At 40.4% G+C, this 25,364-nt stretch overlaps 1 protein-coding gene across 3 annotated transcripts in view; it reads right to left on the reverse strand.

Annotated features, from left to right (window-relative positions):
- TIAM2 (TIAM Rac1 associated GEF 2) overlaps nt 1-25,364 on the reverse strand; it is a 167,885-nt gene that overhangs the window by 17,535 nt on the left and 124,986 nt on the right. For all 3 annotated transcript variants that reach the window (XM_036766922.1, XM_036766921.1, XM_036766920.1), the window contains 6 exons: nt 15,943-16,134; nt 8,689-8,757; nt 6,342-6,467; nt 5,046-5,154; nt 3,432-3,611; nt 1,184-1,302 (listed from right to left, as the gene is read on the reverse strand). In XM_036766922.1, coding sequence (XP_036622817.1) covers nt 1,184-1,302; nt 3,432-3,611; nt 5,046-5,154; nt 6,342-6,467; nt 8,689-8,757; nt 15,943-16,134 — 795 coding nt within the window. The remainder of the gene's footprint in view (nt 1-1,183; nt 1,303-3,431; nt 3,612-5,045; nt 5,155-6,341; nt 6,468-8,688; nt 8,758-15,942; nt 16,135-25,364) is intronic.

Consider the following 25,364-nt stretch of genomic DNA (forward strand, 5'->3'; position numbering starts at 1 on the left):
TGAGATTTTCTTGGCAGATACTGAAGTGGTTTGCCATTTCCTGCTCCAGCTCATTTTTCAGATGAGGAAACTAAGGCAAACAAGGTTAAATGACTTGCCCAGAATCACACAGCTAGTAAGAATTTGAGGCCATATTTGAACTCAGGATGATGAGTCTTTCTGACTCCAGACCCAGCGCTCTATCCACTGTGCCACCTCGCTGCCGCCAAGCTGAACTACTTGTCTCCTAAATTTGCCCCATCCACTCACATGCCTAAAGCTTTGTTTACACTCTCGCTTATACCTTACTTATCTTTTGTCTGTTGAGCTCCTCCCTATCTTTTAAAGTCTAACTCAAATATTAAATCCATCCTTGAAACCTTCCTAGATTCCCCCAGTCCATAATCAACTATTCCTATTGTATATCACCATAGTACTTAAATGTGCACCTCTTTAATGTAATTTAATTTTTATTACGGCATTTCTGTATGTCATGAGAGGTAGTGCAAAAGATAGAAAACTGGCCTGAACAACAGAAAGACATGTCTTCATCCCACCTCTGATATCTATGGACTGTGTGACCCTAGGAAAGCAAGTTCATTTCTCAGTTCTAGGACTAACAATTGTAGAGAAGATGCTGCCCCACCTGGATCCAGAGAGTTTTCTCTTTGGGAAATCCCCATATCACTAACATCGTAATTCCAAGCCCTTTTGCTCTATGTGTTCTATCCCCCTACTGAATTTAGTCTAAGAACCATGAAGGTGGGTAACTAAGTGTTGTATCACAGTACTCTGCCCCGGCAGAAACCTAATAAATGTCCACTAAACTGAATATTTAGTAAGAACCTGCTAAATTACATTCAGGCTTAAATTACATTGTTTCTCATATGCATTTAATGATATGCAAAGATAAACAATAAGGCAACATAACTGAAATAAAATTTTAAACTTTGGATATGCAGAGTCTAAAATGTATTTGAAAAAAAAGCTTCATTGTTTTCCTCTTATATAAGCTAGTAACAGACTATTACAATTGCAATCTAACCTGTTATGAGAGGTCAATTATAAATCAATTTACTAAGACTTCCTTTAATTCAGACTGAGATGAGATGACCTGTCAGGCCCCTGCTGACCCAAGAAGCCAACTACTCTCGACTGCACCTCATGCATAAATAAAATACATAAGAGAACCCCAAAGCCTTACCTCCTTCTCTGTCCCACTCTGCTCTGCTACGAGCTGGTCAAACACAGTGCCATAATCTTCATATATTTTCTGCATTTCATTGATATGACTTGCTACCTTTTCCATTGCCTTCAGTGCTTCTGCAATATTAAAAACAAATGTCATTTATCTTTTGTATATCACTAATGAATTACCTTATTGTATGTGTGTTTTTAAAGCCATCCATAGTCATAATATGAAGGCTCTAAAAGTAGCCAGGAAAAAAGTCTAATGACAGTCTAAACACAGCAGCATTACTCAGTCTTACCTCTTGCTAGGGCTCTGCAGTTTCTCAAATCACATGTTTTCATCTTAAGCAACTATATGCCAAGATACTTCCAACTCTAGGGATCAGCCATTACATTTGTGATCCATAGTGACAAAGCTTTAAAGAGTACTATTCAGGAAAATGGGGGAATTGGATTGTTTTATTATGCACACCTTTGGGGAGGGGAGAGGGAGAGAAAACTAATTGAAAAATAAAATAAAATTGAAAAATAAAAACTACTTTAATCATAAAGGTAAATTTCTGCCTAAACATTTGCTAATTTCAGTATATATAAATAAGTAGTATGGATTAGTGGAAAGGGCAATGAACTAGGAATCAGCAACTCCAAGCTCTAGTCCTTCCCCTGCCACTAAATTGCTCGGTGACCCTTGGCAATGGATTTCAACTTCCTCATACATAAAATGAAAGACTCAGTGAATAATAAGTATTTATATGGCACTTTAAGGTTTATATATCCAGAGGATGCTACACTTCCCACCTTCCCATCAGTGTCCTAAAAGGCATTTTCAAACAGCTGGCAGAAGTGCATTCTGGGCAAAAGGAGAACTTAAGGACAAGGGAAGAAGACTACAAATGGAGTAAAGGACTTCCAGAAACCAGAGTATATGACTCACTTTTTGCCATCCATGCTCTCTAAAATTGAGCCCACTCTCTCCTGCAGTGTGTATGTGTTACATAGACCTTTGGGGCTATGTCTTGTATAAGTATTCTTAATTGTACTATCTTAACAAATGTGCCTTTCTAAAAGCCAGCTGACTGGCAAAATGATTCTCATCTGATAATCTTGTAGAGACATGCACAAGTGAGGGATGAAGTTGACCTTTAAACAATCATCCCTGACCCTTCAGGATTACCTCTAGACCTCTGAGGAGAAGACACAGCCAAACTCTGGGGACCTGACTCATCAGTGGGCATGGAAGTTGGGATAAATGAGCATACACAGTTTACCTGGGCTACATTACTAGGAGGCACTCTGGGGACTGATGGGAAAATAGTAACACAAAAAAGGTATAAAGACTTCCCTAAAGTCACAAAGCAAGTAAGATAGTAGGTACAACTTCAAAGTCAGTGTTCTTCATATGAAGTAGCCCTATTTAATTTATTTAGTTTCTTACAATTGTGATAGATATTTCGTAGACATTGTGACTAGCACTGGAATATGTCCTTTCATCTCGGAATTAGCTTTGATGATTTAAAAAAAGGGTGTAATTTCAAAGGAAACCTGGATCGATATATTTCTCTCCAAAAGGTAGCCATGGTTTTTGCTGCTCTGAACACTAAATCATGAATGACTTTTAAAAGAGATGAATTCAGTCATTTTAAAAAAATCTTGCCCCATTACTCCTGAAAGATAATTCTTAATAATAAATTGTTTCTTCACTCATTTTCTTTATCTCCCCTAGCTGAAAGTATGGGTGGTGAAGAGCAGGCTAGATATCTCTTCAACTTGTCAACAGAGCACTCTCCTTTATATCAAAGGGAACTGCTTACATATTCTTTGCAATCAATGGCATATATTTATAAGCTCTAGATCTCTGACGTTATACAAAGTGATAAAAACCAGGAAGAGCATGCAAAAAGCATAAGCATTTGGTCCTTGCAAAATGTTTGTTTTAAACTGAGTTTTGCCAGTAGACCTCCACAAGATGGAGCCTCCCCCAGCATTTTGGATCAGCTGAGTGTGGATACAATACAGACAGGAAATCTCATCCATTCAGTAGGCTGCATATGCTTCTATCATCACAGGTTCAAAAAATTATTTCTAGAATGTTACCAACATTTCTAAAATTGTAACAGTACTTAAAACTAAACAGATTCACAAATAATTTTGGTGGGGAGGGAGAATACAGGCACAAGGAAGAGGTAAGAGAAAAGTCATACAGTTACATGTATTCTTTTCCTTTTCTAAAAGTATATTAATATGAGAAAGTGGTCCCATACCTGTCAGGTGATAGTGTTCCTCACTCTCATTGTCTGTCAAGGACACCAGCTCTTTGAGCAACAGAGGGTACTTCAGAACTCTCTGAACAGGCTTGATGAGATATGACTCCAATGTGGAGGCATGCTGCTTCGTAGGGTTCCGGGCATCCAAGAATGCCTTAAATGCTTTATCTGTTTTAGCTGTAAGTCATGAGACAAGAGAAGAGGCTCTTGTTTGCAGCTGCAACTCCAAGTCACCTTATCAAACAAGGATAACTCTTTATATCTATGCTTTTATCATATTGTGTATCCATGCCATATCTCACCCAATTAGACTGCAAGCAACTTGAGGGCAGGGATGTTGCCATGTTCACAATAATAAATGTTTCCTGAACTAAACTGATGGAAGAATTTAAGTAGTAGCCTTCCGATTCTAGTACTTACTGCTTATTTTTAATGTTTGGTATACTTTTGTGTTTTCAAATTCAGTAACTAGATATTTTATTTATTCTAATATGTCCTCCGGTGAAAAGAATCATCAATGCATAAGTGTATCATAGCATCCAGACAGCAAAGTCTCAACATCTAAATTATTGCCAGAAAAGTTATCTTAACAGGGATGCCACAAATGTAAAAAGTAATGAGTGAAAACCAAATCCAGCTTCTTCAGATAGTTCAAGCATGGAAAATTTGCCATCTGGATTTTAAATAAATAAAAAGTAAGGGGAAGGTATTTTCATAGAGAAATTAATAAGTAAACTGAAAAAAATTACTAAGAAGCAAAAATTATTTCCTACACTAGTTTACTCCCAAGGAAGATTCAGGTGGGAAAACGAAGACCCACACATTCTTTTGTATTTTTCCTGTCCCTTGGTATAAATGACTACTTGAAAAGCACTCTCCCTATAAAATATTGAGCAAATGAAAATATATCTGACCTTTGAAAAGGAAAGTCTTCATGAGAACTGGCATAGAATGGGCTATGATGGATGTAAGTCTTTTCCAAACAGTTTTGACATAGAACTTTTCATTGTAATAAGCTGGTTCTGAGCCTTTTCACCTTTAAAGAATATTTCTGTAAATTCTGACTTTAAATTAATCATCCCCTATTCTGAACATTTGGGTGGGAATTTAGATTAAGATATGGTTTAGGCAATGGGAATATGAAGGAAAACCAATGTAAACATCACTGTAGAACAGAAGACATATTATTTTGTTATTAGCTGCTACCTGATAATAATAATCGTCCTTTGGGTATTAGCTAATTAGAGATTTTCTATTAAATATCACTTTCAAGACCAAAGCCACAGGCAAATCAAGTCAGTGTGCATTACTATGTGCCAGACACCGTGGGAATACAAGAGCTGGGAATACGAAAAGAAATGAAATGAAATGACATGACAGTCCTGGCCTACATGCAGCTTACATTCTAACTGAAGGAAGACTCCACATAAAAAGAAGCTGAAAAATCGGCAGCAGGGGCAGGGGTGGGTTAGTTAACAGAGCAAAAGATTAAGTCCACAGGCATATTACCTCCTTTCCTTACTATGTCAGCTTGCTAATTACAGACTTTCCATTTATCACATCAGTAAAAGAAATTAGTACATAGGAATATTGCCCAGAATTGCCACTTACCTCTCTCTAGAACTTTTTGTACTTTGATATGATTGGCACAGAATCCACTGTACAATTTAAAATGGTCTGCATAATAAAGGAAAGAACCTCCCAGGGAGAAGAGTAATTTCTGGAGGGAAGAAAAAAAGCAGAATATATTAGAGCATGTTTTTTCCCCCACAGTAAAATTAGGTTTAATTAGTATTAGTAGGATACAATCAAGCGTTTGCTCAGGATAGTCAGCCTAAAAGGATAGTTGCCATATTCAGAGAAGTAGCCTCAAGTGAGTATCGTGTGTGTCTGTGCGTGTGTGTGTGTGCACGTGTGTGCATGTGTGTGCGCGTGTGCACATGTGTGTGTGTGTGTGTGCGTGTGTGTGTCACGGATCATTTAGAGATTCCCATCTAGTCTGTGGAATAACTAAGCCCTCTTCTGTCCTTCCTTCCCAAGTCCTGATGCCCGTTTTTCAGACGGCTCAGCACTCACCAGCACCCCCAGTGGCAGAGCTACTTTTTAGCCATTCTAATGAAGATTTCAGTATAACTTCGGTCATAACTAAACAGAGGCTTTAATTATTCATGTCAATCCCCTTCTTCCGTGCTACAATAGTGACTTGGAGGCTTAGGATCTTGTGAGGCGGGTAATAGAGGTACTTTACAGATGAGGAAATGAAGGCCCAGAGATCCCAAAGTTACGTGCCCAGGGTCACAGTAAGGATCGAAGCTGGCGATTGTCAGTCCGCCTGCTCCACCACACCACGCCACCTCTTGTGCATCTCTTTTTAAGGCTCTAGGATTCTCTTTAAGGCTGCAAACCCCTTTATTACATCCAGTATTTCCTTTAATCTTCCCAACAACCTTCTGAGAGGTACTGTTATTATCCCCATTTTACATATGAGGAAACTGACACAAAGTGAATTGCCCAGAGTCACATGGGCCGGCAGTGTCTAAAGCAGGATTAAACTCCGGCCAGACTATCCACCTTTCAGTCCAGTAGGACAGGTCTTTTCCCTATGCGTCACCTAATCCCGGCTACTGTTCTGCCTCACAGTTGTACGCGAATCGCAGCGGACCCCGTCCTAACTCCATTGCTTACAGCAGGCCCGTGGCTCGGCTTTTCCCTCACCTACAAACTGAGAGCGTTGGCAGGGTTCCTTGCAATTCCAAAATGAAACATAAAACCTGTACCACCTTTCAGATGGGATTGTATGGAGACTTCAGAAAACACAAAATGCTATAAAAATGTCAGTCTTCATCTAAGGATTCTCTACAAGCGTCTGACTAGTTTCCTTTAGAACAGCAAATCCGAAACACTCACTCTGAACTGGGAGGGAGTTTCAAGTATGTTAAAGTCAGAGGATGAAGAAATACCATCCTCCAGGGTCTCCAGGAACACCTTTTGAAACTCTAGCATTTCTGGCAAACTTCCAAAAAGGGACTCCATCTGCAAAGAGATCAGAATTAGAACAGAGGATAGAACACGAGTGTTTAAATACCACACAATAGGTGTTTAGTGTTGGTTGAATTTCAGTGAAAGATTAAGTGCTAACCTCTCCATTTCAGTAGACAGCAGTTTCATTCGTATAAGACACTCTTGGTGAGGAAACTGCCTTTGCCAATGCAGATAATCACCTGCTCTTCAATTTACAGAGTAGAGTTCCCTGGGGGCACCATGGATTAAAAGACTTGTTCGGGGTCACAGAGCCACTATATGTCAAAGTCAAGATTTGAACTCATGTCCTGGTGGCTCTGAAGTGCATCACACTGAGTCTCCATAATCTTGATACTTCCTATTTGCAAAATCTACCATTGACCGGTTTAATTCAATTTGATTCAATATCTGTTAAATGCCTACTGTTTCACAAGACCTCATACCAAACAATGTAGCACTTGGTGAAAAACTGATATGACTATATCCTGACATCCAAAGAGGGAAATTTATGTTCTAAATTATAAAATAATACATAATTGATCAATTATAAATACAAATTATATTTTAATGAATACCACAAAGTATACCTTCATAGAGATGCTACCAAATGAAGAGCTAAAAATAGAATTCTGAGTTAAAATACATTTTAAATATAGCCCCAATAAGCAATTTGTCAAAAAAAATTGTTTAGGCCAACATCTTATACCATGTACCACAATGAGTTCCAAATAGATACCTGTCAAATCACTTAAAAATTGGGAAGAAAACGGATGGTGGTATCTTTCAGCCAGCGCAGCTGAAGCAAGAAGGCACCCAGAGGGAGAGATAGGAGGCAGTGTGTGCCAGACAAGTCAAACCACGAGCACCACCCTAACGGAGACAGGCCAAGACCCTGGGAACAATGATGCTCTCCAAACCACCAAACCAGCTTCTAGCCTAGCCCAGGCAGATGTCATTGAGGGGAAAAATTATTGGGAAGAAATGGCCCATCTTCCTCATCACTATTAGCAACAACTGCTAACCAACTGCCACTAGCAAGCAGAAAGTCACAGGAGCCCTGGGAATGGGCAGCCATTTCCCTTGTGGAAAAGGAGCCAGCCATCCCCACCAACTGCTCCCAAACAGGGCAGGCAAGGCAGCCTAGCTGATGCAGAAGGAGAAGGATAAGGCAGCATGTACCAAGCAAGTCCAACCAGCACTACCACCTTGACCAACATCTCTTCTCAGGACCTACTGGAAACAGCCCAGGACCCGAACCCAACAATTATCAGGATGGCAATGCTTGAAGCCCTTCGCTCTCAGCCATCCATCATCCTAGGAAACATTCCCTGTGGAGATGCAACCTAGCAACCGCTCCTACAGGTCCTAGGGCTCTAAAGACCCAGAAAAGAAAGTCCTAGCCACCAAAGTCCTCGGCATTGTCAAGTGGTTCAACATCAGAAACTGATTTTATCAGTGGAAATGGCATTCAAGAAGAAGCATCAACATATGCTTTGACACGCCATCCTAAGGACTGTGGGGCTTTTCCAACTGAGCTGAATCTGTCCATACCTGTGTTATAGCCAATGAAGCAATAAACATTTATCAAGCACCTACAATGTGCCAGGCACTGTGCTAAGTAACGGGGATACAAAAAAGGCAAAAGATAGTCACTGCCTTCAAGGAGTTTACAATCTAATACGGTAAACAACATGCAAACAAATATATACAAAGCAAGCTATATACAGGATAAATAGAAAATAATGAAAAGGGGGGGAGGCACTAGAATTCAGAGGGTTTAGGGAAAGCTTCCTGTATCATCCATTAGAATGTGAACACCTTAAGAGCAAGGACTGTATCTTCTGTTTGTCACTCCAATGCTTAACATAGTGCTTTGCATATAATAATTGCTTAATAAATGCTTTATTCATTCATTCAGCTATGCCTAGGAGTGAAATTCTTAACCAAATGTGAGAAGAGATGATTCTGATTACATGAAATTTACAAGCTTTTAAATGATCGAAATCAAATTAGCTACAAAGATGGTTCTTGGGAAAAATATTTTCATCAAATAGCAGTGATAAGAATCTAAGGTCCAAAGTTAACACACACAGGACACCAAGGTTCTGTCATGGCTCCCAGGTTCAGCCTGATAAGCAGCTCCTCTGACAAGGACCTGCCTGCGATCAAATTCAATAAAAAGTCAGGGGGCAATGGCTTTGTTGTGATACCATAGATAACAAGGATTTCTCACCTCATCTTGAGTAAGAAATGTTTCATTCTGAAGTGGTTCTAAATATAATTCAAAAAGGCAAGTCAGATCCTGAAAGACAAAAACAAAAACCACTTATTCTTTAAACCAAAAAAAAAAAAAAAAAAAACAAAGCGAGGTATCAGACTACTCCCCCATTCCCAAGGGATCCTCTTTCAGCTCCATTTTAGGCTACTCTCACTAGGAAATTTAGGCTTCTAGCTTTCTATATTTCTTGACATTAGATTTAGTTGTTGCTTCTCATCTACCTGAAAAAAAATACACTCAACTGTTTGCATTCAAATTCTTGACTGTGTTGCTGAATTAGGTTTGTTGTTGACGCAAATAAGACCTCAGTTTATACTAGCCAAACGGGACCATGGAAAAGCAGATTCCAAATGAGCCAGCAAGTTAATAGGAAGATTTGAGTTCAAATTCCAGCCTCAGACACTTACTAGCTGTGTGACCCTAAACAAGTCATTTAACCTCTGTCTACTTCAGTTTCCTCAACTGTAAAATGTGGATAATAAGAGCACCCACATCCCAGGGAAATTCTGAGGACCAAACTAGGTATCTGTAAAGCATTTAACATGTACTTGGTACACAATAAGTGCTTAATAAAGGGGCTTTCCCTCCCCTTTCTTTCCTTCCTTCATACCTATGTATTTTGTTTTCTGCATTTAAAAACATTATTCTGAGGAGGGTCCATAGGCTTCTCCAGAGTGCCAAGTGGGTTCATGAAACAAAAAAGGGTAAGAACCATTGGTCTAAATTAACCATCATTATCTCCTCCAAGAGCCCAGCTCTGCTTTTGCCTCCCTCTGCATCACTGAGAGTTGACTTGAGGCCCAGCATAGGGGGTGGGAAAGTGGAAAAAATGGGGAAGTTGGAAAATGTGGTTAACAATGTGGTTTTGAAAAGTATTATAAATGCCCCAAACACTGGAGACATCCATATCCACAAACAAATAAAAGGTCCAGAGTCAAGGGGAAAAACCTTTTTGGATTATCTACCACCTGAAACCTCATACAAGTGCCCTAACAGCATTGATAAGTTGAAGCACTTTATGTACAGACTCTATTTTAAGTAAAAGGAAAGCAAGATCCTGACAATTCAATATTGGAATGAATCTTTTGTTTCTTATTCATTTTATTTATTCATAAATAAACAGAGTGTATCTACACTTTGGGAACCCACCTAGCCAAGGAAGGGGAGGCTCATCAATCCCAGATTGGCCACAAGAGATGATCCATTTTAACAGTGTTAGAGCTGGAAGGGTAAAGACCACATTTTGTTTCAAATGATCTTGGGGAGTATCTAGACCAGGAGTTCTTAACTTGGGGTCCATGAACTTTTAAAAAATATTTTGATAACTATAATTTAATATAATAATTTTCCTTTGTAATCCTATTATTTTTATTTTATTCATTTGAAAACATTGTTCCGAGGAGCCCATAAGTTTCACCCAATTGCCAAAAGGATTGGATGACTCAAAAAAGGTGAAGAATCCCGGATCACTAGAGTCTAACCCCCTTATTTTACGCATGAATAAACTGAGGCTAAGTGAGGGGAAATGACTGTTAGAAATATAATAACAACAATCAATGGTGAGGACCAGATTATGGATTCATAGGTGAAACCTCTCTCCTCTCTCTGTCTGTCACACACACACACACACACACACACACACACACACACACACACACCCCTGCTCCACTGCAATACCTGTATTTTCTGATGAGGAATGAGGAAACTGGGGCCCAGAAAATCTAAGGGACTGGCCAAATAAGATATTTGGGGGTAGAGACAAGACTAGAATGACGTCTCTTGACTCCAGTGATTTGGCAAAACCATAATATGCTTAGAGTCAGACAACTAAGTTGCAGTACAAACACTGGTCAGTCACTTTCCTCTCTTTAAGACCCTATTTCCTCATCTAAAGGAAGGGGACCAGATGATCTCTGAGGCTCACTCTAGCTCTAGCATTTTATGAGTCTACAGCTGTGTGAGCTTGGACATGCCACTCAAGCCTGTTTCTCCTTCTATAGAACAGGGGTAGTCCTACCTGCCTGACCCAGCTCCTAGCAACATCAAAAGGAATCAAATTAGATGCTATATCAAAAGTGTTCTGCAACCATTCAGTGCTGTATGGTGTAACAGAAAGCATTTATATAATACTTTAAGGTTTGCAAAGCACTTTATATATGTTACCTCACTGGATTCTTTCTTTGTTTTTTTGGAGGGGGGAAGGAGGGGTTAAGTGACTAGCCCAAGGTCACCCAGCTACTGGGTCAAGTGTCTGAGGATGGTCAGGTCCTGCTGACTCCAGGGCCAGTGCTCTGCTCCCTGTGCCACCTTAAAACAACCCTGAGGTAGGTGCCATTATTATTCTCATTTTTTAGGTAAGGAAACTGAGGTTCTGAGAATTTCATTCACTTGCTCAGGGTCACAAACTAATAAATGGCTGAAGCTGGATTTGAACTCAGGTTCAAGTGTAGATTAAAAATATTAGAGAAGGAAATGTCTAGACTTGCAATTTCATTGACACAAGGAAATCCCAGGTGAGAAAACTCCCCTTACTAATTCAGGTCACCATCTTCTCTACAATTTATAATCTTATTTTATTGTTCATTGTTAAATGTTTTACCAGAAATAATGAACATCAGTATAAACAGCTAAACTTATTAGGAACTTTAGGTTTAAATGAATTTCAATTCATAAAGCATGATAACACTATTTCAGTCTTTCTCTCTACTTCCCCCATAGGACTGTTTTTCCCTTCATTCTCATTCACTTTCCTTCATACAACTGGTTGTATTCCATTCTTCTAATTCACCTCCTTCCCATGCCTGCCTCTTAGAGTAGCTGGAATGTATTCCAAAGTAGGACGCTCTGGAGAAAGGTGACATAGGAAAGTCATGGGGCCATGATTCTGACAAGGGCACAGCTGCTCAAAATCAGAAGACCCCTGCTGGGACCCAGGTCATCAAGCAGTCCCAGTAACAGCTAAATCTTGTGTTGGTAACCAAAATGGGCTCCTTAGCACTTAGTTCAACAAGTGCCCTTGAATAGTTTGTCTTTTGTTCCATTTGAGTAATTTAGTGTATTTCATTGAGTCTTACTATGTGCTAAGCCCCAGGCCCAAACCCCTATTAGGTGTAAAACCTATGTGGGTGTGGATTGGCAACTAAGGTGGGGCCCAAGGTGGGGCTAACTCCAGGGAGGGCCTAGTTTACATGTCTGGGACAGCAGAGGCTTTTAGACCACGTGGGTTTAAGTTCTCCTCTTTGTGACGATTCTAGGTCACGTAGGTGAGTCACATGACTCACCCCTGACACTGAAAAAGATATAAAAACCAGGGGTTGGCTGTCTGTTCTTTGGAGCTCCTCCTTACAGCAGTGGTGGCGTGTGACTCTGGGCCAGCCCTTGTTCTGAGCTCCCAGGCTGAACCTAGATGTTGGTAACTATGAATCTGTATTGGGTCTGTCTGTTGATGTTTGTAATTTGTTTGTATTTTATTCTGAAATTCAGGGTGCTTGTTTTTTCCCCTGAACTAAGTGACTGATATTTGTGTGCTGAATTAAAGTGAGCTTGTCAACCCCTTCGCCTTGCTTTCCTTAGTTAAGCAGATCAGAAGAACCTGTGCTGTTGGCAGCTTTCTGGGTGCTGGCTGTGGGTGGATCTTACACCCCCACAGAAGCTGCTAGCTGGATTGTTGAAAAAAATCTCCACGTTAAACATTAGTACGGAAAAAGACACCAAAACCATCAGGGGGTGGGGAGGTACAAATCACATGGGACACCAGGGTGTTTGGCGTTTTGCCAGGAAAAAGAGAGGGGGCCTTTTCCCAAGTGTTATTTCTCAGGAAGAGTAATTAGGATCCCCCGAAGAGGTTCCAGGGCTAGGCTATGGCAGAGCCCTAGGATGCTTGAGACCCTGAGAAAAAGGAAGGGTAGAATATCTTAGAGATAGAGAGGGAGGATGACTCTCTTTTTGTTGGCCTCCCCTGCTGTGGGGCATCACACTTCAGGATACTCAACGTCTCCTTTGCTGTTTTAGTGAAACAACCAAATTAGGCTTCATCTTTCAGTCTCCCTTATGACCAGCACAAAATGCCAGCTGTTTAATGAATGCTTACCAAATTACATTTGTTAAAAGTATAGACAGACATTAGAACACCAATGTTGTCTAGTAGTCAAAAGAATTAGGAGCCTTGGGGTTTGTTTTCAGATTTGTTATTCACTTTGAGAGGGACTCTTTTACACAGACTCTTAGGCCTTTTTCCCATCTGTGAAATCTGAGTCCTGTAGCCCTACTTATGGACTCAGAGTTGTACTGGGCTTCAGAGGTCATCTGGTTCAGCCCCACTCTAACCAAGAATTCCCCCTACTACAACCCAGACAAGTGGTCATCCAGCCTCTGCCTGCTGCTCTTGAGGCAGCTCATTTCACTTTTGGACAGCTCTGATTACTGGCAACTTGTCTTGAGCCAAAATTTATCTCATGGTACAGGGATGGGGAACCTGCAGCCTTAAGGTCACATGTGGCCCTCTGGGTCCTTAAGTGTGGCCTTTTGACTGAATCCAAATTTTGGACCCAGGGGGCCACATGTAGCCTTATGGCTGCAGGTTCCCCACCCCAGTCCTAGTAGCTTCTACCCATTTTCTGCTAAGTAGAATATGTCTTCCAATATGACAACCCCTTAAATATTTAAAGATGGACCCCCAAATTTTTTTTCCTCCAGATTAAGTCTTCCCTATTCCTTCAACTATTACTCCAATGACTTGTTTTTGAGTACACTGCTCAGCAACTTGTTTGCTCTATTTTAGTCACGTATCATCTTGTCAAGGACCTTAATATAGCACCCCAAAATGGACGAAAAACTCTGGGTGTTGCCTGAACAGGAATGAACACTATAACCTCTCTGAATGTGGACATGTTTCTATTAATGTAGTCTAAAATTTCATCAGTTTTTTGTCCTTCCTTCAGCTTCCATTATGTAATTGATTCATGTTGACCTTACAGTAGTCCTATAACACTAGAAGATGCTTAAGCCTAACTTGACAGCACCTCATAGTTCTGAGCCACCTGCATGAAAAGGAGCAGCAGAAAGTAGATACAGGTAATTCACTGGGAAAGCAAGCTTGCCCTCCCGAGTGCTAAATGACTGCTTACTCTATCTCTCTGCTACCCAACTGATCTATAGGGGTAACAATATGACAGAAAATGGAGCTCTAGACCAATTAGTTTTACTGTAACAAAGACAAATGGTCATTCAGGCATTTTGTTTCCCCAGAGATCCAAGAACTGCAAATGGAAACATTCCCCTGGGCTACATGTCAATCATTTCCTTGGACCAAGACCAAGCCAATAAACTGACACTGAGAAGATACAATTTCAAGTTTCGTGGTTTTGAGAGGAAAGGAGAGGAGAAAAATAGAAGAATAATGGCAAATGTGGCAAGGATCAGTTTACTAACAAAGTGTGAGAATGGTTGCATTGGCAATCAATATGGGCTTTTAGCACTTACTCAACCAAGTGCCCTTGAAGAGTTTGACCTTAGCTTCCTTGATTAAATTAGGAGTCCTTGATGACCTCCTTGCATCGAGGGAAAGTCTAGTTTACATGGGTTTGAGTGACATGTTTGTGATATCAGAGGCTTTTAGACCACATGGGTTTAAGTTGAATTTTTGTGACAATTTTAGGTCACATGGGTGAGTCGCATGTGTGACTCCCCTTTGACCCTGAACAAGATATATAAACCCAGAGGTTGGTTTTCTCTTTTGGAGCTCTGAGCCACAGCAGAAGTGGTGCCATGACTCTGGGCCAGCCATTGTTATGAGCTCCCTGGCTTTGGAGAAAACTCAGAGGTTGATGATTCTCTGGTAACTGTATATTGTGATTTTGTCAGACAGAAATCTGAGTGTTGATTCATGTTTATTTGCTCTGTTTGTATTTGCTCTGAAGCTCAGGGTGCTGGCTTTTCCCCCTGAGCTGAGTGATTGATATTTGTATGTTGGATTAAAGTAGGATTGTTAACCCCTTAACATTGCTTTCCTTAGTAAAGCAGATCAAAAGAACCTGTGTTGGCAGCTTTCTGTGTGCTGGTTGTTGGTGGGTCTTACACCCCTACAGCAGCTGCTAGCAGATTGTTGCGACAATGGTAGAGCGGGAAAGATCACCAAGCTCAACCTCCTTGATTTAAAAATGAGGAAACTGGGACCAGAGAGGTGTAGTGACTGGCCCTCTTCCAGTCCAGGGCTTTACCCACTCTGCCACACAACCTCCAATAACCTGAAAACAAAAAGCCCTGAAATAGTGGTTTAGGCATCAATGTCCCCAGGCCGCTGGTATTCTTTTCAGAATTTCCTTCAAATGAGAACCTACCTTGAGACTTCTCAGATGCTTTATATGTGATTGTATTCTTCTGGCACTTTACTTACTCAGCATCTATGCCCTCTCCCCCTTAGGTATAAAACTCTTTCCATGTTCTGTCTAACACACCCAAGCTTTGGCTCATCTATAAGGGCAATAAGTGGCATCTTGAGTTCTGGAGTCTACCAGGACTCTTCATGATCCCATTTGGGGTTCTCTTGGTAAAGACACTGGAGTGGTTTGCCATCTCTTCCCCTGGTCATTTTACAGATGAGAAACTGAGGCAAACAGGGTTAAGTGACTCGGCTAATAAGTGTCTGAGGCCAGATTTGAACAACGATGAGTCTTCCTGTTTCCTGTTTCCAAGCCCAGCGCTCTATCCACTGAACCATCTAGCTGTCCCACCATCAGAATGTAAGCCTCTTAAAGACATGGACTGTTTCCTTTTGGTATTTTGTTATTAGCACCTATGTCGGTGCCTGGCACAACAGCAGGCTTAATAAATGCTTGTAAAATGAAACCAAATTGAATTGAATACTATCAATATATTTCTTTGTATTAAAAGTTTGCTAACTGCCCACCATCAGGTAAACCTTACTAAACTAAACCAACATTGGTATCTCCCTTGCTACAGACTGCAAAAGATAGTCTAGTGTATCTGTTTCCATTGTTTAAGTTTCTTTATTACCTTGGAAACCAAGAGACACAGGAATTTAGCTTTTTTTCCCTCAGAGTTATAGTGTGTCCTTTTCATCTCTGATCTTTCCCTTTGTTTGATTTCCCATAGTCTCAAGCAACAGGCATCTATTTAGTGATTTAGGGGACAAAATTACAGGCCTCACAAGTACACAAGCTCATGCACCAGGAGTTTATTTTCTGCTACCTTGACATAGGACTTCTCTGTGTCCATGAGTTCCTGGATAACTTTCCTCAGTCGATCTGCATCAGAAAGGTGCCGAGCCAGTGGCCTTGGGGGTGGCTCCTGAGCCTCCTTAGGTCCTTCCATGCTGTCTGAGTTTGAGTTTGGCTGGGCCTCGTTAAAGCTCCTACACAGCACAGCAATTTGTTCAGCACTCTGAGGAATAATGAGAAATGGAAAAAATGAAAGCTTAAAGACATAAAACAAGAGTGTTCACAATTTGCCAGAAGACTCCTTCACAAGAAAAAAATCATCTGACATGAGAGTTCACATTTCTACAATGCTTTAAAGACTTATCACGCATTTTCTCCAAAATGGCACTGAGTTAGGTTATACAGGCATCATTATCCTTATTCTGAAACAGATGTGGAGGTCAAGTGATTTCACGTTTGCACAGCTAGCCAGTGGAAAAGACAGATTTGTAGATCTGACCATCACTGATGTCAAATGATAACATCACCCCACATCACCATATAACATTTACATTGTGCCTTTCCTTAATGCCCAAAGTGTTTTCCTATATATCAGCATTAAAACTACAGAGGACAGATATGGGTTGGGGTGGAAAGTAGGGAGTGGGGGGTGGGGGGGGATATGCTCTATTTGCCATAAACCAGCCCCCTGAGAACAGGTATTTACAGAGATCTCTAAAAAGATAAAGAAACAAGCAAATCTTGCATTTCACCTACGTCCAAATGCAAGTAATAAAAAAGTGAGAGCGCTCTGTACACATTCTATGCATGGTTTAGTCAAAGCTGGAGCCTCACTGGCCTCCTGGGTTTAAAACCTGGCATTATCTTTGATTGCTCATTCTCCCTCCCCCCAAGTCTAGTCAGCTGACAAGTCTTGTCACTGCTCCGCCACATCTCTTACATATGCATATATATACATACACAGAGATATAGATTCCCCTTTGAAATCGCTATCCCATATGCTTAAGAGTGCATTCCTTCCTTTCCTCCACCTCATAGAGTGCCTCTCAAATGCAGCTCAAACACCATCTTTCTATATTAAGCCTTTCTCAACCCCTCAGATGCTAGTGCCCTTCCTCAACACTAGTGTACAACCTTGTATTTAAACTACTTTATATATTTTTATTCATTTTATGTTGTATGGTTTATATAGGCACTTATCATTTTCTCCATTAGAATGGAATTTCCTTGTTACAGGATTATTTTGTTCTTTGTACTTGCATCCCCCTGGCTTAGCATAATGCCTGGCAGGTAGAAGGCACTTGATAAATGCTTGCTGATTGTTCAATGTGTTCCATTCTGTTAGTGCAAAGGCAAGCTGGACTTGAGTCTAAAAGCTCCCATGTGACAAAAGCCTCAGGATTCTTGGGGACAATGAGGATGGACTGCTTGGCCTAAGTTTGAGACCTACTCCTTACCCAAATTCCTGGTATCATTTTTAGCTCTGCGGTCTTTTTTATTACTTGTCGAGGGGCAGTCCTACCAAGGAACAGAGAGGAGTTTTGGAGCTCACTGCACTCTCCTTCTAAGTTCAGACTTAAACATAATGTGATGAAGTCTCCTGAGAGTACAGCCAATTCATTTGCATGAATGGCTGAGAAGTTGCAAACCTAGAATATCAGGGCATCTGAGTGCTGGTTCAGTGCAGACTGAAATTTCACTGCTTGAAACTTCCGTGCTACCATATATCACTTACTCATTTTTAACTTCTTTCCTAACTTTAAAGCAAAATTTGCCTCATTTCTTCAGTTCTCTATCAATCTGCCTAATATCCTCCACTCAATTTTTCTTTTAATCAATACCTTTGGTTCATATATCACCCTCATTTCTCAGTATGTCTGTCCTCCCTTCTGCCACCACATCCCCCTTCAGAGGAAAAAAGTAAATCATCAAAGACAATTTGAACACATTCACCAAGTCTGATGGTACTACTGCTTCCCCCATTCCTAGTCCTCGACTTCTGCAAAGAAGAGAGGAAAGTGCATTCTCATATTTCTTCTTTGGAGCTACGAGTGGTTGTCATAACTACACAGCACTCAGTGTTTTTTCCCCCTTTCCTCTTCCACTATTGTATTCACCCATTCTCTCTTAAAGTAAAGGCAGAATCTCAGCTTTGATTATTTTCCTTTGTACTTTTTTTTAAACAAAATCTTTTGTTTGCTGACTCTGCAAAACGGAAAGGAAAAACACAGTTGTGAAGGATGTTGGTTGACCTTAGGATCCTAAGCACTTCCCACATAAACACGAACAGACAAAGGTGAAACACCTTCAAAGAAAAACATCACAATACTGACATACATTGGCTTCCAAGTAGACTCTGTCTCTCTGGCTGCAGTTTGTCCAATGCAAAATTCTTAAAATTAACCCTTCAACTCAGTAAGTATTTGTTAATCATCTACACTATGCCTAGTACTGGACTTAGTAGTGTGGTGAGTGTCAAAGAGGTGACACAGTCCCTGACCTCAAAGACCTTAGAACCTAATAAGGGAGATACATCATATATTCAAAACAATTTGAATACAATAAAACACAGTTAAAATGAAATACACACAAGACCAGTAGAAGACTAAAAATGTTCATAGGAATTTTGAGAATGAAAACAATACTTTGGATTAAGTAGAACTGGGGTATCCAAAATGGGGCTATAGCATGAGCAAAGGTTTTGAGGCAATAGTGTGTGCGTGTATATTCATGTATATGAAACATCAAAAAGAACCATCTGACTGCCAGAGAACAGCTAAGCTGAGGCATATTCTTCAAATGCACAGAGACAGCCAAGATCAGTCATTCAATTAAGCAAGAATTTATTTAGCATCTATTGTGTGTTGGAGGGCACGTAGGTAGCACAGTGGCTAGAGTGCCAGGCCTAGAATAAGGAAGACTCATCTTTCTGAGTTGAAATGTGGCCTCAGGTACTTACTAGCTGTATGACCTTGGGCAAGTCACTTAAGCCTTCATCTGTAAAAATGAGCTGAAGGCAGGAAATGGCAAACCACTCAGGTATCTTTACCAAGAAAACCCCAAATGGAGTCACAGAGTTAGTCACAACTAAAATCACTTAACAACAAACGTACTAAGCCCTGGGGAAAGAAAGATAGTTGCAGTCATCAAGGAGATTATATTCTACTATGAGGGACTTGCACAGAAATATAAATATATACTAAATGATTTCAGGAAGTGGAAGATGAGAACCTGCAGCAAGTATGGAGTTCGAAATGGCCTCACCTAAAGCTCAGCACTTGGGCTGGGCCTGGAGTGGAGCCAGGAATACTAAGTGCAGATGGGAAGGGAGAATTTCCTGTATAGGGGACACATTGCGCAAAGCCGTGGAAATGGAGAATAAAATGCTATGCACTGGGAGCGGAAAGAAGGCGCGTGTCCGTGTGTGTGTGTGTGTGCGCGTGTGTGTGTGTGTGCGCGTGCGTGTATGTGCGCGTGTGCGTGTGCGCGCGTGCGCGTGTGTGCGTGCGTGCGCGTGCGTGCGTGCGTGCGTGTGTGTGTGTGTGTGTGTGTAATGAGAAGTACAGAAATGCAACACCTGTGACTGCAGGAACATCACATACAGTCTTAAAACGCTCATCCTTTACAAATGTTTGAACAGTGATTTTGGTTCTAAAGGTAAAGCATCAATCAAAGCTTCAACTAAAGAAATTCGACTTCAAATAATATGCGTCTAATTCAGCAAATTCATTTGAGAAGCAATGATTCTCAATAGATCATGTGCTTCCCGCAGAGCTCTGTGGGAGATGCTAAGAGAGGCACGGAATTGCTGCTGCCCTTGGAAGCTTAGAGCTAAAGGATCTAAACTGTTATTGAATGGGGCAGCAATGCGTCTCCATCCTTGCACTGAAAGTGCCAGCTTCAATAAAGAGAGGACCAGTTGGCCTTGACTTCAACTCCCACGAGGACAGTTCAGAAAGCCCAGTTCCTGGCCATACTGGTCAGAAGTTGTTTATTTCTCTATGACCATGGCAGGAAGAGTTAAAGGCAGCTGCAGATCAAGCTCAAGGGGTGAAATGCCTAGGTGGGATGCCAAGCCTGGGCCCCAAAAGGAGCTCCTTGTTAGGTTATCAACACTAGACATTCACCTAAACACTCAAAGTGCTTCAGTGTCACATGGAACCCCTCTGGGACATCATGCTGGTCACTAAATGGATTCAGGTGATCTGCATGTTCTCTTTCTCAGATACTATCATAACAAAATACTAAGCAGGTATTTTGTTCATAGGTGGCTAGGCACTCTTTCAACTAAGCTGCTACCCCAATGGAAAGATACCTTGTTGCTATTTCTGTGATATAAACTTTTCAATTATATCCTATCCTATCATATCTAGTAAGATAGAAATAATACAACTAGCCATGCTGGCATCCTCTGTATATAATGAAGGAAGGCACTGATGATGACCCCACTAACAGGACAATATGTGTGGTCCATGTGGCTCTTCCAGCATTGGTCATGGATCTGCGCTGAGTTAGCCTCCCACTCATAACTCTCTCCACATAACCAAGGTCAGTCATACTCTGCAAGGTGTCCAAAGTAACAGATAGAGGATGAGTACCTCTGGTCTGAATGCTGGCCTAGCCCTTTTCAGAGCTGCTCATCCACCTCTGGCATCTACCTGATTCACTCAACTCTCACATGTGGCTCCAAGAAGCCATCGCATGCACAGTGGCCACGCCCTGGTAAACCATTTTAGCAGACAGGCTAACACAGGCTAGGAGTAACCCATCTATGAGTTAGGGGGATATCTGTGCCAAGCATGCGAAGACTTCCACTGGGGGAACGGGTGGATGAGAACAATTTGTTCCAATGGCCATGAAAGTGGCTGAAGAAGGCCCTTAGAGCTTGGTAAGACTTCAAAGACATCAAGGTCCTCCACTGCATCCTGGACCATTGCCAGTCCTTCTGACTTTCGTCTTGCCACTGGTCTTGACGACTCGGGAAGAGTGAGGCTGATGACTTTGTGCAACTCTGCCTCACTGAATCCAATTCACTCAAAAGTCAAGACATCACCCATGATGTCATAGGTGCTCTCCAAAAATGAAGGGCAAACAACAGGGCAATGGAAAAAGCTGAAGTTACCCTGGGCAGTGGGAATACAAAGATAAAAACGATGTAGCCCCTGTACTCAAGGAACATATAGTCTACTGATATTCAAAGACTCATTCATCTTAATTCCTTACAAAGGATACTGCATCATAAATTTATATAAGACAATTTTACATGCATTCCTGAACAATGACAGATTCAGAGCTGAAGAATCTATATTAAGCATTCCATATACTGCATAAAATAGTGTCTGACAAAATGCACCATAAGTTAAATGGCATCTGGTTAGATTACAGCTTTGCCATGCTGGATGTCAAAAATCACACCTAACAATACAGTGTTAAAATAGCAAGATTTCAAAAATAAAATATCTTGCCATTTTGTAAAATTAGATTTTCATTTTAAGAACCTTTTGGCCTAGGTTAATTTACAAAATAATATTAGCAAAGATTTTCCCCCACAGAAAATGTACTTTTTAGGGTACCACAAGTCAAAGATAGAGATAACACTTTAGAACATATTCAAAACCTTGGCTGGTTTAGGTTCTAGAAAAAGTCTGAGGATTTCATGTTGTATGTTGGTAAAGTATGGACCAGAAAAAGAAACCATTCTATGGTGGCTTGCTAACTGGAATACATTAAGAAGTATCAGTTCTTACTGAACTAAAGGTAATAAACAACCTCTGGGAACTTTAAGGACAAATTCAGGTGCATATGGGTAAGATATTTAAAGAAACTTAATTTAAGGAAGACTGTATATTTATTGCACATAAAACTACGCATGAACTTGGAAAAATCACTTAACCCCTCTGGGCCTCAGTTACCTCATATATAAAATGAGCAGATTGACTTAGAGAATATTAAGGTCCCTTTTAGCTCTAAATCCTATGATTTTGTGAGCTTGAGTTGAATGGGATACATGATCAAAAAGGAAAATAATTAAGTCTTTCCATCAAGCAGCCTAGCAGGAAGAGTTGTGGTCTATTCAGTCCCAGTCACTTTACTTCCCAAGGCCTCAGTTTATTCATCTGTGAAACAAGTATAACAATATTTGACTGACCCATTTCATAAGTTGTTTTATAAAGATCAAAAGAAGCAATGGGTTTGAAACACTAGGAGAACTTTTCTTTTTTTAAAAGTTATTCTTTAAAATCGTGATTCTTTCAAATAATAACAATGTTACCTTATCTTCTCATTTCTCATGGATGGGATAGAGGCAAGGTGCACTGACTAAAATGTGGAAAGATGCTTAAGTACTTGGTCAAAAAAGCTCCAGAAAATCAAAGAGAGCTGAGGGAGCTAACATTTCCAGGGCCCCACTGACAGGGCTTCTTGGAAGCAGGTCAGGGACACCTTACACCAAGACACCACTCCAAACAGGCTGGCAAAGGGAAAGTGACCTAGATCTGGAGTCAGGAGAGACTCGGGAGAGAACTGAGGCCCTGAGTCTCACAAGAAGCACAGACCTGGGCACGCCAGCTCCACCTAAGTCTCAGTTTTCTCATCGACAAAATGCAGATAATTCTTCTAGGACAATCTGACCTCACAAGGTCACTGCAGGAAACATGCTTTTTAAACCCCAAAGTGTGATGTTATTATAAATGCTGGAGACTCTCCTGGTGCCAGTGGGAACTGGGATAAACATGAGATGAAACTATTGTGGGGAGGAGAGAAAGCTAGCAGCTCCATTTTGTCTCTAGTTCCTCTATCTTGCCGTGACCTTGTTTGTATTGCAGCTCCCCACTCCCCACTCCTCTCTTTGTGACTTTACTGCTGGAAGAGTAAAGGAGGACAGCTGAACCTGAAGAAAAGCCTTTTCTCTTGTTAGCCCACGGCAAAAGGCTGTCCTACCAAAAGGTACCTCGCACCCAATTCACCTCCTGCCTAAAGTGAAACCTATATAAGCTTTGTCCTTTCCTTCCTTTGGGGAGTTTCTGCCTATGGTGTATGGGGCTCCCTTGGGGCTAACTCAATATACCCTCATTGGTCCTAAATTTATAGTATTGGGTTTGGTAGGCTTTGGTTCTGGTTCTGGTTTGTTGCGACACTGACAGCTTTATCCAGCATGTATTAAATGCCTTCTGTGTATAGAGTAAGAGAGCAATATGTCCATTTTTCATTATTCATATGCTCATTTGGTATTAATTCTTCATGGGACTATAGGATCTGTGACTATCTGAAAAGCTTATGACTCTTATACCTACCTTTCCTTCAAAGTACTTCTATAAAAGCAAAAGCCAGATGTTCAGGGTCTAAGTGCCAGACTTACATAAGGAACTTAAATGGTCTAATTAGATGTGTGTGCATAATGAAGGGAACTATTCTCTTCAAGTACTTATTTCTTTTTTTAATTAAATTTTAATTTGGATATGGCCAAGTACTTGTTTCAATTATTTGCTTTCCTATGTAGTAGTAAGCATTAAAAAGTTTGGGTTTATATATGGCTTTTCTTCTAATAGAGCTCAAAACAAATACATATACTGGAATATATGTACATATACACATGTGTATGTGTGTGTGTATATATATATATATCTATATGTGTATATATAAATGTATATGAAAATAATCTAGCCTTTTAAAAAAATCCTTGTTGAAAAATGGGAATATTGGCAAAAGGTTTTCAGTTTTAAAAGTTATTGTAAGGCAAATCCTTACTGACAATAACAAGACCCTATTTCTAGATAGACTCTCATACTCAGCTCTAAGTGGCAACTTCCTTCTTTACAAATCTACGTATGAAGACAAATTCACTTTTCTTATATTGTAGCTATAAATGTCTCCATACGGCAGGGAGCCCAAAGTAATTTCTGAAGTTCAACAACAAAACTGTTTAGTATTACTAAGCCCTTTCTCTCCGATTCTCTACTCAAATTGGATAAGGTTGTTGTTTTTAGCAAACCACGCTCTGAGTCACTAATGTGACTCTTCCTAACCTTGAATATGTGCAATTATTTTTCAATAAGAAAATTTCATGACAGCCTCCTTTTTAGGTTGAATAAAGAAAACCTCTTTCTCTTGGAAAAACAGGTTTTTTGTTTTGCTCATATTCAAGAAATCATACTCTGAAGTTTTTTTATATTCTCTATAACTTAAAAAACCCCAATAAAATTAATTGAAAGAAGAGTGCATTACATAATAAGTTGAACCACTTAAATACCATTACGGAGATTTTTGTGGCTGCTTTGTAAAATAATTATAGCTTTACAGGAGTCCTTCTTTACCTTGTTAGATGTTGAATTCAGTTGGCATCTGATGGCTATACTTTAGTTTATGGTGTTGCCACCCATTGAGGGATACTGAGTACCATAAATTCTATTCTGCTATAAGGAATCCACTTACTCTATTTCAGGATTAGAAAGTATTTCCAACCAAAAGAATTCTTAGCTGAAAACATTTAGAAAAGTTTAGAAAACATTATAGTAATGTTTCCAGAAAAAATAATTAAGATGGCTGGTGGTGGTGGTGGTAATGGTAATAGTTGGCATATCTGTAACACTTCAGGGTTTGAAAATGCTCTTAGATAAAACCTTTAGAACAATTTTTGTGAGGTAGGTGCTATCATTATTTCTATTTATAGGCATGGAAACTCATGCCTTCCAGAGGTTAAATGACTTGTCCAAGGACACAGCTAGTAAAGATATGAGTGGGATTCTAACTCAGGTCTTCCTTCTAAGTTTAATGCTCTCCCTACAACACCATAATGTACCCACAGTTATATATTCCTCATTTAAAATGGAGCAAGTCAGACTCAGGAGAAACAAGTTTGAGGAAGCTGACAAGCTAACTTAACTTTTTTTTTTAAGACAACATCCCCATCGTGCTCAGGTTGGAAGTGCAGGGGATCTTTCCCATTAATGACTGACATAGGAACTTGACCCACTCTGTTTCCTACTTGGGCAATTTCACTTTTTCCTTTGACAACTTGGTGGTTCTCTCTCCCTTCTCCATCCCACACCTCGGGGATAACTATATAGAAGCCAAATTTAGTATGGACAGTCAATCAACATAGCCCATCGTAGCTCAGAACTCCTGAGCTCAACAGATCTTCCACGCCGAAGATACTTGTGATAATGAAGACTCATGAACATATCCATCTGTCAGGTTATCTACTGCATAGTCCATATCCTCTCAAATCTAAAATTGTGGCTATAATTAAGTTAAATATGGCAGGAGAGTTTGCCTAGCTGCCCTCAACTGAGTTCAAGTTACCAGTTCTGAATGAACCTCCTTCCAGGGACTGAAGGAACAGCAGCTATATTACTGAAACACTGACTAAGAAATGGAGGCAAGATAGGACTGGAGATAAGTAAACGTTGTCCCCACCCCCATCCCCCAAAAGGTAACATGGTCTTTAAACTATGG

Source organism: Trichosurus vulpecula, chromosome 7 (assembly GCF_011100635.1).
Source record: "Trichosurus vulpecula isolate mTriVul1 chromosome 7, mTriVul1.pri, whole genome shotgun sequence".
Lineage (NCBI taxonomy): Eukaryota > Metazoa > Chordata > Mammalia > Diprotodontia > Phalangeridae > Trichosurus > Trichosurus vulpecula.